Source organism: Cynara cardunculus, assembly GCF_001531365.2.
Source record: "Cynara cardunculus var. scolymus isolate 2C chromosome LG 8, CcrdV1, whole genome shotgun sequence".
Taxonomy (NCBI): domain Eukaryota; kingdom Viridiplantae; phylum Streptophyta; class Magnoliopsida; order Asterales; family Asteraceae; genus Cynara; species Cynara cardunculus.
Genome location: NC_037535.1, coordinates 18,536,411 through 18,552,188, shown reverse-complemented (window position 1 = coordinate 18,552,188; position 15,778 = coordinate 18,536,411). Strand labels below are relative to the sequence as shown.

The following is a 15,778-nucleotide window of genomic DNA, read 5'->3' as shown; positions in this document are numbered from 1 at the left end:
ATGTAATTCTGCCTATTACTTTTCTTCTCACATACATCAATATCATGACTTATTTTTTTTACATTTTCAACATATGATTTGATCTGATAATGACATAAATAAGGGTGCATATAACAACATCTGACAATCGTGGATTTAGTACCATTAAATCAAGGACTATTTTTGCCTTTTTGCTATTATTTTTTGTCTTTTTCCTATAAAAAAAAGTAAAATTTTGTGTACACACACACACACATATATATATATATATATATATATTATGATAATCAAATGAAAACCACAAATATGTTACGTTCGTGAGAATTGATATAAAAATATTTTTTTACATTATTTCTTTTCATTAAAATCTATTATTTAAGATATTGTTTTAGATATATTTGTGTTCATCTTGAGAAAGATTATATGTGAAGAAAAAAAAATTGGTTGACCTAGTGAAATGAAAAATAAGCATTAAAAAATATTCACATGGTGAAACGAAATACATGTACAAACTATTATATTATGAAACAAATATGTGTGAAGCAATATCTTAAATCCTATAATTTCATGAATAAATATCATTACAAAAGATATTTTTGTATCAATTCTCAAGAGTTTGTAACAGATTTGTGGTTCTCATTTGATTTAACCCCTATATATAGGGTTGAGTTCCGTTGAGAATGAGAGTTAATGTAAGAAACGAAAGAAATGATCTCCACCTTGGTCGGATCAATCTCCGTATCAAGCGTAATTCATGGATGTTTTTTAGAGAAAAGTGAATCACACGGGTTCACATATAAACATATAGTTCATATGTGAATCACATAAGTTCACTTATGAACCCGTTTGCCGCATATTTGTAAAAGTTATTAAACTACCCCCTCTATTTTTCATATAGTCGCAAATTTTGACCAGTCAAAGACAAAATTCTTAACCAGTCAAATTCGATCTTGACCATTTGAAAAGATATGATCACTTCTTTACCTTTTCAAATATTTATCACTTCTCAAAATAATCTACGGATACATATATATATATATATATATATATATATTAAATGTATTATAATAATATATAATATTATATTTATTAAACTGAAAATTAAAGAAAATTATGAAAGGCCCAAAACTTCCCTCGGTTGATAAACGTTTTTAATAAAAATTAGTCAGAGAGACCGAAATAAAAATAAAAATGTCGATCATAATGACCGAAAACGAAATAAAATGGTAATCATAATGATCGAAAACGAAATAAAATGGTGATCATAATGACCGAAAATGAAATAAAATGATGATCATAATAATTAAAAGTGTACTTAGTTTGAAATGAAGATTATAGTTGATAATCAATGACAACTATAAGCACAAAAAATGTTATTTTTATTTTTGACGACTAAATATATAGAAAAAATAATGATAATATAAAGAATTTCATAAAATTAATAGTAATTTTAAATAATCAATAATTAGTATTATGAATAATTTACATTTAGAATTAATTAATAGTGTGAAATTAATATTAATTAGTAATTATAATTGATTAATAAATTGAAATTAATTATTAATTATAATTAATTAATAGGTATAATTAATTAATATTTAATTAATAACTATAATTGATAAATAAATTGAATGATAATAATTTATAATTTATAATTAAGATTTGTTAATAATCAATAATAATAAATAACAATTAATATTAATGAGAGTGTAATTGAAAAAAGTGTCAATAAACTAATAAAATCTACAACCAGCGTTTCAATAAGTTAGTTCATAAGCTAGTCTATCATTTAAATATGTATACAAAAAATAAGCTAGCTTATGTCTGATAAATAATGTCTAAATGATAAATAATAAGTTTTTCTAGATGAAAACATAAAAGAAAAATTGCACCAAAATGGAACCAACATTCACCTTATTTCTATTTTGGAGAACCAACTTGTAAAATTGTCATTTAGGGGTCTCTATCAAACTTTTTATTTATTTAAGGGTCTGATTGACCTGTTGATCTGTTAATGCTGACATCATCCAAATCTTTTGTCAACTAAGATATTTCACGTCATATTAATTTTTTATTTTAAAACTAATATTTCATTTCTTATTTAAAATTACAAAATAATTATAGAAAAATAACTAAAATTCGTTTTTTTATGAAAATTATTGTAATAAAATTAAAAAAAAATCAGATATCAAATTGAAGATTTTTTTTTCAAAAATGGACTTCTTTACTCACAATTTGATATTTGAATTTTAAAAAAAAACGAGATTTGGAATGAAAAATAGATTTTATAACAATAATTTTTGAAAAAAAAAACAAATTTTAGTTATTTTTCTATAATTATTTTGCAATTTTAAATATGATGTGGAATATTAGTTTTAAAATAAAAAATTAATATGACATGGAATATTAGTTTTAAAATAAAAAACTAATATGACGTGAAATATCTTAGTTGACAAAAGATCTGAATGATGTCAGCAGTAACAGGTTAACATGACCCTTAAATAAACAAAAAGTTTGATAGAAATCCCTAAATGACAATTTTAAAAGTTGGTTCTCCAAAATAGGAATCAGGTGAAAGTTGGTTCCATTTTGGTGCAATTTTCCCAAACATAAACATTAAAACTTCAAGGTTTTATATCTTAAGGTTTGAGTTTCAGTTAGAAGGAAAGTTAATCATGTGTTGAACGCAATAGGCATAAGAATGAATCTCCACTCTTGGACTGATATTAGGATTAGATGCACTCGATTAATCTTGTATTGAACGCGATTCATGAGTGTGTTTAAGATTAAAGGTGATGAAGGGTCCAGATCCCTTCTTACGCTTATTACATTAACTCTCATTCTCACATGATCATTTGTCTATATAAATAAATATTGTTTATCGAAAATAAAAAACCAGAATTATATATTTTGTAAAATAATATTTTATTTATATGTGTGGGATCAAATTCAGATATTCAAAATATCAAAACTATTATTACGTGTAGCTTTCCACACAACTATGGATGGAGATACCACACCACCTATTCAATAAAACAATTCCTTTTAATTTCAATTATTTAGATTTAAATAATAATTGAGAAAATTATTTAATTTATATGTAAGACAAAATATTATATTTATTTTACTTGGTGTAATTCAGTTACTGGTTTAGAGTAAAAACCCTAACTGAATTACAAATATTAAAAATATATAACAGTACAAAAAGAGAACCAAATCAGTTATATCTTGTATCTTATTAATCGTATAAAACGTCTTTTTCATATAAACCAAATAAACTTTATATTATATCATATATTTATTTTGATTAATGTTTATGGGTGAAGAGGCCCTCTCTAAGTGGCCTACCCTATTCTTTCACCTCTTTAATAACCAAAGATTCTTTCTTTCAAATAACTCACAATCAACATGAGAAGGGTCAAGAATCTTACCGGGTAAGAGCGATGTAAATGATAAAGAATTTTACCCGGTAAGTGAGGATAACGACTCTTACCCAGGTAAACGTTTACCCATTAAATTGTTGCATTCGATATGTTCTAATATACTAAAATCTTACGCATCAAAATAAATCACGGTGTTGACTTCTATCGGTAAGTGCTTACCGGATAAGCAATTGAGTAAACGACCCCTTACATTTAGTGTGACATTAAAACTAGAATAGGACTGAGTCAGACAAAAGTGTGTTTGTTTTTTACCCTCCAAAATAGGTGGAGGAATTATAAATAACAAATGTGCTAAATAACAAATGTGCTAAATTGAACGACTCTTTCATCTGCACACCTTACTCTCCCTTGTCATGTCATGTTTTGTCTACGTATCAAAGCACCCTTAGGTGGCGTTTAGTATGCATTCATGATTAGACAGGACATAAGTGGAGATGACTGGACAAGACAAGAGAGTAGGACTAGACTAGACAGGACAGAACAAATGTTTGTCTGGTATTTGGTACGACTAGGATTGGACAGGACAGAACTAGACAAGTTACCGACAAAATTATTTGATGATTTTATATGTCATATAATAGTTATAATTAACACAAATAAAGTAAATAATTAAATAATTTTAATTTATAAACATATTTATACAGTTTTCATATACATAGATAATAGTACCAAATTTGAGTGACAATTTTGATATAATTTATGGTAGTTTGAAAAACCCCGATTTATACAAAGTAGAAATTATGTTTCATTCGGTTTGGAAGATCCTTATCAATTGATAAAGGCACGGTAAAGATTGTCGCAACAACAATGTTTGAGGAGGTAGATGCATCGGTGATTCGTGAACGATGGTGGTTGTGGAGGACGTGAAGATAGTGGATAATGGTAGCGATCGACAGTGGTGGAGGTAGTGGTAGCCAATGATAGCGGTGGATGTGGTGTTGGTTATGGTAGAGGTGGAGGTGGTGGTAGCCCGACGGTACCAGTGACGATGGAGATGAACGACGGTAATCGGTGGTCGACGGTGATTGTGGAGGTGGTGGAGGAGGTTGTTATAGTTGGCCGGCAGGTTACAGGTGGTGGCAGCAGTTGCGACTAGCGGTGGTGACCACTAAAACAAATACCATATTAATATTATATATCAAACGAGGGTAATTGGTAATATTTTAGTTTCTGTCTCATTCTGGACCCACCTTATTCCACCTATTCTGGTGGAACAAGAAAACTTTTTTAATCCCTATTCCATGTGGCACCAAATGTAAAACAATGAGTTCTTGTCCCACGTCGAGCCAAATGTGCGACAGTGAGTTTTGTCCTGTCATGTTCTATCCTATCCGAAATGCAGTCCTAGTGTGTTCGGTACTTGGACAAAACGGCACAAAACATGACATGTTAGCCGCTCAGAGTATGGCAAGACATGACTAGTAAAATGACTAATTTATCCCTAGAGGCTTTCTTTTTTTATCCAGCATTGATCCCTATTTGTACCAAACCCAGCCTAAACAAGATAAGATCACCAACCCACTGACAATGATCCTCTAACAGCATGCTGATTCATTTAAACCTACCAAGATGAAAACAACAATGGAACAGTATTCATTAGTGAATGGAGTCGAAGAAAGAGTGAAATCTCTTGAGTTTTTTACTTGGAAAACAGTATAACATCAACAACAATCAATCTCCCTCTTGTAGTAACAAAGGAACAATTAAAAGACATTGCCATTTGCTTTTTTAACCCATTCTTCTAATGTTAAATTTTTCTTCATTCATTCTTTTTTTTTCCTTCTATTCACAAGCTAATTTGGTGTCAAAGCTGCTTAAACAGATAGCAAAAGCTTGAAATGCAGATAAAGGGTACCGGTAATCCATCGTGAACATATCTTTTCCCACTTTTCCAAACTGTAAGATCACTTTATCATGCTCCGGTTGGGCTGGCTGAGAAGTTCCGGCAGATGATGATGGTGGTGCTGGCACTGCCGTAGTTGCTGCAACTGGCTGTTGGGCGGCGATCAGCTGAAAGTTCTTGACAGAGGCAATTGTCACACGTCCCCTGAAATTCAAACACCAACATTGGAGCTGTTCATGCCACCTAGGTGCCTTGTTTTTCAGGACCAAGGGCATTTTTGACTTTTCACTATCTGGGATATCATTTGATAGGGCGGCACCAACGATTTCAGAAAACCGAGAGCTACTGAAATCGGTGGAATGGTCGAGCGACTTGGAGAAGGAAATGCTGCGAAAAGAGTCCTCAAGGGAGCGGGGAGGATGGAGGACCTCAGGCTGACCTGGCACAAAACCACCTGGCTCGAGTGCGGAGGTGGGAATCGAGTGCATGATGCAGTGCATCCTACGTGGGCCCCGCGTACCGAGCACGTTGAGCTCGTACGTGATATGGGCAATGCTGTAGCTTCCGTTAGGCACTTTCGGTGAGACTTTCTTGGAATAAAACCTTCGGCTCGATCGACCTGGTGCCGGGATAAGGGCGCCAGAATGTGGAGGTTGCGTGTCATATATAATGAACTTTGTTCCAAGAAAATTAGATCTGAAACACGAGCAACAGAAGACGTTCAGTAACAGGATTTTCAACCTAAAGACTGAAAAACAGGAGAACAAGGGAATTTGAATCTAAGCAAGTTATATACCTGAGTTTGCCAATATAAGTGCTGCTTGATCTTGAAATGTTATCAGCATTCATGGAGATCACATACTCGGTGCAAGTGGTTCTCCGAGTTCTTTTAGCAGAAAGCAAGAACTTCCCATTCTCAACCAGCAAAGCTGCTGCACAACCAAATTTAAACATAAAGATTTATAAATATCAGAGTATGTATTTGGTAACACCATCCAGTGGCATTCGTACACTCTGTATAACAAGAAAACAAAACCACTGAATTCGGACCAAAAATAGAGCAGAGGAGCAATTTCGAAATGCTCACCTGGGCTAAGACACAAGAAAAGATGATACGTCAAGTTGGATTTATCCCTCTTGATAAAACATTGAATAGTACTGTCACGTGGTCCCGGCTGAAAGCATAATGAAATGAATAACTATTACAACTATTTAATAGTTTATACGTAAAGATAGAAACCAACCAAACCATATCGACCCGGTAAATCCCACTTGAAAGTAGGGTCTAGAACGCTGAGATGTACGCAAACCTTGCCTCTACCTCGAAGTGAGTAGAAAGTAGGGTATGGGGAGGATCATATGTATGCAGACCTAACCTCTACCACCAGGCAGAAAGTAGGGTCTGGACACAGACCTGGCCCCTACCCCAAATCTGACCACTACCCAAAAAGGATAGGAAGTAGGGTACGGGAGGGTCAGATACGCAGATCTAACCTCTATCAAAGTAGGGTATGGAGTGGGTCAGATGTACAGAGACCTAACCTCTACCATAACATAATCTAAAAGTAGGGCTTGGGGTGGGACGGATGTAAGAAGATCTGGCCTCTACCCCAACTAGGTAGAATGTAGGGTCTAGGGAAGGTCTGATGTACACAGACTTGGCCACTACCTAAGAGGTAGAGCGGTTGTTTCCATGAAGACCAAGGCCACCAGCTTGTGCAAGAGTGTGATCAAACAGATTTATGTGTAAAGACAGAAAAAGATGGTACATACCTGCTTCAGGGAAATAGGAAAAGTAAGCTTCCCACAGGATTCAGGAGTTGTAACAATTTCCTTACACATACTCCTCCAAGACTTGCAAACAGCAGCACAAGCAACCACATGTTTTCTGGCAGGCCAACTGCTTTCACTCTCTTCTAACCTCTTTATCACATCACAAAGGAGCTCTGGAGGTAGATTGGCCCACCGACTATTTTGGATTACTAGAGATGCAGGATTGTCGCTTAAATCATTCACCGAACCCTGAGATTTTCCTCTTCTATGAAGCCCCGACAGCCTCACATCAAAACTACGCCTTGATAAGCTCCCAAATCCATCTCTCACATCACGAACTATACTACGGAACGACATTTAGAAACACGAAACAAAATAGAACCTCTGAAAATGGAGATCACAAAATTCTTGACATTTGAATCTGACTGCAAAACAATTAAAAGTTTGGGAATCAGATTTTAGTAAGAGGGGATCAAGAGCATACAAGTGCAAGTGGAATAAAGAAAGTGGAGAAAGGAAAAGAGAAGCAGAAAAGACAGCTTCACATGGCCTTAAAGAAGACTAATAAGTTGCATACCTTTATCAGGGACTACCTTTTTCCCATTTTTAAAACATACTTTCAGGTTTCAATCTAAAGCTAATCCGATTTATGAAACTAATCAGCTAAAGAATCCTAAGAACTAATGTACCCAGCCTTCAACGGGCCAAAGTGAAGGTGTAGTGATCGAAGCCTCCACGTTTTAGGTGTTTCACTTTGCAAAGTTTCGAGTTGTCCCTTTTTGAACTTATCTCAAAAAAATGGCAAATATGACAGAAGAAAACAAGAAATAACATCTTCCAATCACATGGTTATATGAGTTATACTCCTCTGATGTTGACATAAATTTCAAGAATTTAAGAATGTAAACTTAAGAATCGGTCAAATTTCCCCCATCAGGAATCTTGAAAATCAGTTTCCTTTCTTGGTTATATTTACTTAACCATGTTTCATCAAATAAGCAGCAACCATTAGCAGGTTCTTCATAGCATCTAAACTAGATTCTCATCTTAGAAAGAATGTGAACTCAAGAGAAAAAGAAACAAAGAAAGAGGAAAAACTAACCTGATGATGATAAGCTAAAACTGCATCAAGTCAGCACTTATGAATTGCAACCAAGATCTGAAGAACCCATGTCCGAATCAAAGCAAAATGTTAACCCAAGCATAAAACCCATCAAATCAAAGCCACAAACTTTGCCTGTAAGACAATATAAATGTATATTAGAAAAGGGGGGGGGCAATTTTGGTTTTTTTTTATGTCTTTCTTGAGTTATTAGATCCTAGAAAATTCGCCAACACGACATGAAAGTGCAAGATTCAATATCGAAAGAACCCATATAGGATACATACAGTAAATAACGACCAAAAATACGAGCAAATAATGGAAGATCAGAGATCCATACGACTATACCTTGAAAGAAAAGTAAATCTTGAAACTCTTGAGGAATTTGATGTGTGGGTCTATAAGAAAATCTTCTGTGAGGACTTTCTACAAACAGGTGGAAGAATCAGACTCAAAAAGGGAAGTTGAGTCAGACCAAGAACCACATATCCTTCCCTCCCCTGAAAACCCTCATGGGACTTAAAACCAACATTAAATCTAGCTCAACTAACAAGGGGAACAAGGGGGAAAAGTAAGAAAAAAGTCTATGGATATTAAATATTGGTTTTTTAAAACTTAATTTGAAATAATCAATGACTGCTACATATATAGCAAATTCGATCAAAACACGTATGTAGGCTTATGAAATCATAAACAAATAAGCGTTTCTTCTTGGCAGTTTCTTGAGGAAGAAGACCAGAGGTCGGTTGGTGTGTTATTTGGCCATTTCCTTGCTTCAACGGGTACTTTCCATGACGTCCAACAATCAACGGGAAGAATTGAATGCACCCCACATATATAAATATATTGCCCTGTATGTATATATTTGTATGTACTAGTTGTGTAACCGTGCAATGCGGCGGGAGCGATGAATTTTAACGATTTTGAAGTTCCACTGGTTTTATAAGATAAGATTTAACGATGATATAAGTTACACTTGGTCTTTACATATTAATACAATTTGAATAAATAAGAGTTATGGTTCCAATTACAGACTATCGATCACAAAAATTGTATAACAATTTAAAATCCAATATATTTAAAATCCAACATATTTAAACGACTCCACAAATATATTCGATTTACACCAAAAGCAAAGAACCAAAAAACTTGAGTTTTAAGATAAACACTCAAAAACAATAAGAAAAACTACAAATTTGACAGATCATAAGTCATTAAAAGACAAAAAAAAGATGAATTTTAGAATGAAATTTCAACTGCTTATCCTCTTTCTTGTCAAGAAACTCAGATTAATGTTGAATTAATACATGTATGTATGTATGTATGTATGTATGTATGTATGTATATATATTTCAAAAAAACCCAAGAACATATTAATTCAAAACATATTATACAGTGCAATTTGGACAGCCTAACTCCAAAATATATAATATATATATATATATATATATATATATAAATAACTATAAAAGTATAAATCGTAAATATTAAAAATATTTTTTACAGTATATATAATATATAATAATATAATTAAATAAAAAATTATTCAATACTGGACTCATTTCGAAGGTATTAACGAGACGATTATAATGGTGTAACTTGTTAAAATAAAATTGTATTTTTTAAACATGTTTTAATTAATATACGATTATGTATGTTAATTTGATAAAAGTTTAAAATGAAACATTTAAAAGTAAATGACGTAAAATTAATTAATTAATTATAGAGATATAAAATGTAAATTTAAAATTATAATTTTAAAAAAAATGTATGTGAGAAGATGAGTGTACGTGAGGAGAGGAGGGAGTGAATAGAAAGGGTATTTTGGTCATTTAGAATTTTAAAACTTTAAGATTTTAAGACTTTTGCTAAATTTGTTTAATAAGATAGTATAGATATATCAATATTAAAAAGATAAGTTCCATTTCATAGACTTATCTTTAATTCTACTCTCTTTTTTTATTTGGTGCTTGACTTTAATTTTTTGTAAGGGTGTTTAGGATTGCTTATAAAAACTAGAAGAGTATTTGCATAATGCAGCGAGATACGTCTCAATTTTAATGTTTCGTTTTTTTGTCTCGATCGATGTTATAAGAAATAGAAAAAAAAATATTGATATTAGTATCACAATTACTTTAAAATTTCTTCTTTTTTGAGTATTTATTTAATTCATTTTTTTGGTTTAATAATATAATCTTTTATAAAGATAATAATTAAGTATTTTGTTAGAACACAATGATTATCCTAATTATATTTTTAATTTTTTATTCAAAATTAGATGTTTATCCTCTCTTTAATTATGTTTATCTGCAGTTAGTTACACGAATTCAAATACGAAGTTTTAATAAGTTGTACTAATGCAAAATTTACTTGTAATCTTGATTTTTAGTAATATGCATCAATAAACGGTACTTTATGCATAAAAAATTATTTTTAAGAGATTTTATCAAATGTTTTATAATATAGTATAGATAACTTATTGACTTATTCCGGTGTGTCACCGGTAATAAGCACTTTTGAGTGTCTGGATAAACAACTTATACGGGTGTCAAACCGGTAACAAGGAGTTTTTGATGAAATTAAACATTTCTGATTTATAATAAGTTGATAAGTGTTTTTGTAGAAAAACATAAGTCGTTTCAAATAAGCAATCCCAAAGACCCCCTAAATAGGTATAAAAAATATCATAATGTAATACGTTTTATTACAGTTTTTACTTTGGAGAATGTATTTTAAGTTGCTTGAATAAAGCAATAGAATCAACTATTAATTTGGTCAGCTCAAACTCTTCAAAAGTCGATGCGACTGTTTGATTTGAAAGTCTCATACTAACTCGCTGATAACTATGCAAGTTTAGACAGATTGTCTGACTCAACTAGCTCTGATCTGTCAATATGCCCCTTATGCACAACCATGAGCTCGTATCGCTTTATTTGCATGTGTTCTTTGGTACGTTCCAACTCGCACCTCACTTCGCCTTTACTAGTTCGCTTAATGAGCACAAAAGTCGCTTTCCCTTACCTGCATTTGGTATTATGCTAACTCGTTTTTATCCCACTGACTGTAAATAGAAACAATAAACGTCCTGTTTCTTGACAAAATAATGTGTTAAGGTTCGTAATTTATGTCCCATTTTGTTGATGAACACTTCTATATCAAACATAGGCTATTGATCAGCACTAAAACACGAGTTTAAGTCGACTTCTGACCTTAAATTTTCCGATTCTTGTCTATAAATTGTTGCCCTTGGACTTCTCCATTTCAATGATCAATTTAAAAATTGCGTCATAAAATTTGGTCATTCTTTGAAAAAAATCGCATCACGCATTTATGTGTTACATAATAGGTTAGAATCATCAATTGCAAGCCAGAGTCTACCATTAAGAGGCTCTACAACAAATAACTGAGTGTTATATCAAATTACTTTAATTCATATTTGTTTATTGGATCAACCGTTTGTGATCAGGTTCACACTGGGACCATGACATCCTTTTGACATTTCAATCAACACGTTAAACATGCTTGTTATATTCCATTCCTGCCCCGTAAGTCCTATGTAATCATTTGATTATTCCTATTGTAACTTTGGTATCTAAAATACTATCTGAAAGGATGATTTGGTATCTGAAATACTATGTATATTTCAGATACATCAAAAACACATTTTTATCAATTACGAAGTTAAAACATCATATGCTACAATAACTTTAGAATAAAATGTGACTTCTTAATCAAGATTGATTGACCTACGAAAATAGGTCAGTCAAATTCTTACTTTCGGATCGAGATTCTCCATATTTTATTTTAAGCTACATATCTGATGGTTAACTTCTATTATAAATATAGTTTCACAGCAATTTAAAAGCACTTCTCAAAATCAAGTGGATGCACCTTTCAAACACCTAATTTTTCTCTCTCTTGAAATTATCAAATGAATTGGTACACGAAAAGCCCGCTTAACCCCTAATAGGTCCGGCCCTAACTCGAATCTATTCTTACTTGGAGGGTGTTTGGGATTGCTTATTTGAAACAACTTATGCTTTTTAACAAAAGCCCTTATTCACTTATTACAAGTTAAATGATTTAACTTCTTCAAAAACTCTTTATCACCAGTTTAACATCGGTATGAGTTGTTTATCCAAATATTCAAAAGTGTTTATTACCGGTACCACACCGGAATAAACCAATAAGTTGTTTTTATAAACAATCTCAAACACCCCGTTCAAATGTGCCCATAACTAAAATAGTACCAAAGCTCAAGATTATTAAAATGAAGTCACTTTTAGTTATATATATATATATATATATATATATATTTAAATAGCTTTATTTAGTATAGTGTTAAACCAACCTAATGTATTCTATTAAATATTAATGCTTTCAATAAAAGTCATAGTATTTTATTAATGGTCTTCCAACATTAATTAAGGTTTCACTAATATTTAAAAGTTAATTATTTTAGTTAATGTTTTTATTAAATTAACCAATAATTTCATGGCATTATTTGTCCAAAAATTCTAACATTAAGATGTATAGTATCATAATAGAAACAAGCTATACATACATAATTTACAATAATTTTGAATTTAACTCTAAATGATTTTAATGTGTTTAATAGTTTCGTTTTTTAACGAACGCTTTAAATTACAACGTAAAAAAACCTTACAGATTCAGTATCGACAAAAGCTTTGTTATTTAAGAATTAAATTTACAAATTACAACCACAAGGGTGATGCCTGATTGGTTTGAGCTTGACTCCAAAAATGAAAAGTACCAGGAAATCTCAGGTTCAAATCCAAGAAGGTATAAAAATCCCCTTGTGGCTACAGAGGTTCAAATGCGGTGACTCTGGGCTATCTGCAAAGCACGTGGTCGCCCTGATATTAGTCGGCTCGCATAGCAGGTTGGATATCCAGGTTAATAAAAAAATACAAATTACTGTGACAATGCAATGCAATACTTTTTTGTTCAAGTATAGTATATTTATACTATATTATAAAGCATTTGACAAAAACTCTTAAAAATATTTTTTATGCATAAAATACTGTTTATTGAAACATATTACTTAAAATTTAAATATTACAAATAAATTGTGCATAAGTACAACTTATTAAAACTCTATGTTTGAATTTGTGTAACTAACTGCGGATAAACATAATCAAATAGAGGATAAACATCTTATTTTAAAATATAAAAAATCTAAAATATAATTAGGATAATTATTGAGTTCTAACATAATACTTAATTATTATTTTTTTTTAAAAATATTATTAAACCTAAATTATATTACTTCGTTACGTTAAATTAAATTATAATAAAAATTTTGAATTAAAAAAAATAGTAATTTGATACTAATATTGATATACTTTTTGCAAATTTTAATGATATTTTCAAATTTATATTTTATTCAAAAATAAAAACATATAAAATCGTATTATTCGACATAGGTAAAAAATAAAACGAAACATTGAAATCGAAATGTGTCTCGATGCATTGCACGAGTACCCTTTTAGTTTTTATTAATAAATGTGCTAAAAAACAGAATAAGTCATATCAATATATCAGTAAGTAATAAAATTCAGTACAAAAAGGGGTAAAAGAGGAAAATGAATCGAAGAACTTGAGAACTGGGAACATGTTTGTAGATTGATTGAACTGTCTGATAACACAAGTTTGAAAATTGCGCCTAAAAATTAATTTCACATCAGGTACAATGGAACAACCAGGTAGATGTATTAAATTTTCTTGATTTGATTGTCGTTCTTTTAATTTTGTTGTGACATGTTGATTATGGAAAACCTCTTGTTTTCTTATCGATAATACGTAGTTGCTTTAAAGACCAGATATTTTGTCGCTTATCGTTTTGAATATTCCTCTTGTTTCATATAACTTTTAATCAATGTAATAAGTTGTACAACTTCATCTGATTACGATTTAAGGAACTTTTAAAGAAAGAAGAGACGTTCCTGAAACCCTATTTAATTACAGTTCTTTTAGAAAGAAAACATGTATTCCAACATATATAGAGGTGAAATTATCTACGTCGATGTAAGGGGCCGTTTACCTAAATGCTTATCCAGTAAGTGCTTAACGTTAGGAGTCAATACTATAATTTATTTAATTGGGTAAAATTGTAGTACATCAAAACGTATCATATATAACAATTTACCTGATAAGCACTTATTCGGGTAAGAGTTGTCACCCTCACTTACCGGTTAAGACTCTCCATCCTTATCATTGCTCTTACAAGGTAAATTTTTTGACATTTGTCATGTTCATCCGGTGAAAAAAAAATTACCCGATAAGTACTCGTTTAATAAACTACCCCTAAGACTAACAACAAAAACTACCGAACTAGGTTTTAAATCTTTTTTTAATTCTTTTAATTTAATATTGAAGTGGTCACGTGAGGTGCACGTGCATGAGTATCATAATACATCATTGCTTTGTTGTTTTCCACCCCCCGCATGGGCCTTTTCACCATGCTTTGCTTTCTATTTGTTTAAATAAACCGATTAATTAAATAATAAAAATTAATATTTAAAATAAAAACATGATTGTAGAGCAACAATCCCATCATTTGAATTTAAATACCGCAAATTGCATTAAAAAAAAACAAAGCAATACGTTTTTATTGGATTTTCACAATAAATACAACTTAATTTATAAATTAACTTATTATTTAAATATATGTTTAGATGGACATAAGCTAACTTAAATGTTATTCGAAATAGCTTATAATAAATATTTTTATCATTTTTATTTATTTATAACCCTCAATAATATTAATTATTATTATTAGTTATAAACCAATATCAATTATTAATAAATAAAATTAAGTGTTACTAATAGTAATTAATTTAATTTGGCAATTGCTGAATGGTTTGATGCTGAATAATTAAGTGATCACAATGATTGAGAGGCTCTCATGATATAGTGCAAAATGAAATATAATATTATAATTGTTTACAATGAAATAAGAGTGTTGAATGGTTAAGGGGGCCAAGATACAAAATCATTCAGAGGTTTTTAGAACTATTAAAAGACAAACTTTTTTTTTTGCCAAACAAAATTCACCTCTTAATAATTCAGATTTTGTTTCTTAATGGAACTATTACAAGGCAAACTTTTTTTTTGTCAAACAAAATTCATCTATTAACGTTTCAGAAGTTGCCTCTTAATGGAACTATTAATAGGTAAACAAACAACCCGTAATCATAACAATTATTTTTATATTATTACTTTTCGATTATTATTTATATTTGGTTATTAAAATCAAATTGCAATAATAATAATGTTTATGTAAGTTAGATAAAAATTTAAGTCATACTTATTTTGTTTCATATATAATAAAATTGTGTTAAATAATTTTAGTAAAATATTTAGTTTAAATATTAATTATAGTTTTTAAAAAATTACTAATTAATAAGGATATGTGAAGTTGATCAATTTTATTCTTATTCATGTTATATGTAATGGTTATTAAAATCATAAATTAATGTATCGTTTTAATAAATCCAAAATTGATAATATATATAATAATCAATTTAAAATTCTTTTAATTATATTATTATAAAATTATCGTTATTATCTTATTTGTATTTGTTGGTCCCAAAAGGGTCTACAAGAATACTAAAC

At 30.6% G+C, this 15,778-nt stretch overlaps 1 protein-coding gene across 4 annotated transcripts; it reads right to left on the bottom strand.

The window, feature by feature from the left end:
• Positions 1-4,993: 4,993 nt before the first annotated feature.
• LOC112516758 (tubby-like F-box protein 8) lies at positions 4,994-8,914 on the bottom strand. 4 transcript variants are annotated; one of them, XM_025123974.1, is made up of 6 exons: positions 8,489-8,914; positions 8,141-8,275; positions 7,039-7,463; positions 6,353-6,440; positions 6,062-6,197; positions 4,994-5,961 (listed from the first exon to the last, which is right to left on the bottom strand). In XM_025123974.1, the coding sequence occupies exons 3-6, from the start codon at positions 7,393-7,395 to the stop codon at positions 5,205-5,207; spliced, it is 1,338 nt and encodes a 445-aa protein (XP_024979742.1). In that variant the 5' UTR covers positions 7,396-7,463; positions 8,141-8,275; positions 8,489-8,914; the 3' UTR covers positions 4,994-5,204. The 4 variants fall into 4 exon arrangements, with proteins under 4 accessions (XP_024979742.1, XP_024979744.1, XP_024979743.1 ...); XM_025123976.1 differs by having other exon boundaries at positions 6,062-6,194; XM_025123975.1 differs by having other exon boundaries at positions 8,141-8,197.
• Between the last annotated feature and the right edge of the window lie 6,864 nt (positions 8,915-15,778).

Excerpts from the sequence above, each read along its gene's own strand:
- LOC112516758 (XM_025123974.1), bottom strand. The coding sequence starts at position 7,395 with ATGTCGTTCCGTAGTATAGTTCGTGATGTGAGAGATGGATTTGGGAGC. Across the intron at positions 6,198-6,352 it reads TTTCTTGTGTCTTAGCCCAG|CAGCTTTGCTGGTTGAGAAT; the intron begins GTGAGCATTTCG and ends TTGGTTGTGCAG. Across the intron at positions 5,962-6,061 it reads ACTTATATTGGCAAACTCAG|ATCTAATTTTCTTGGAACAA; the intron begins GTATATAACTTG and ends CTCGTGTTTCAG.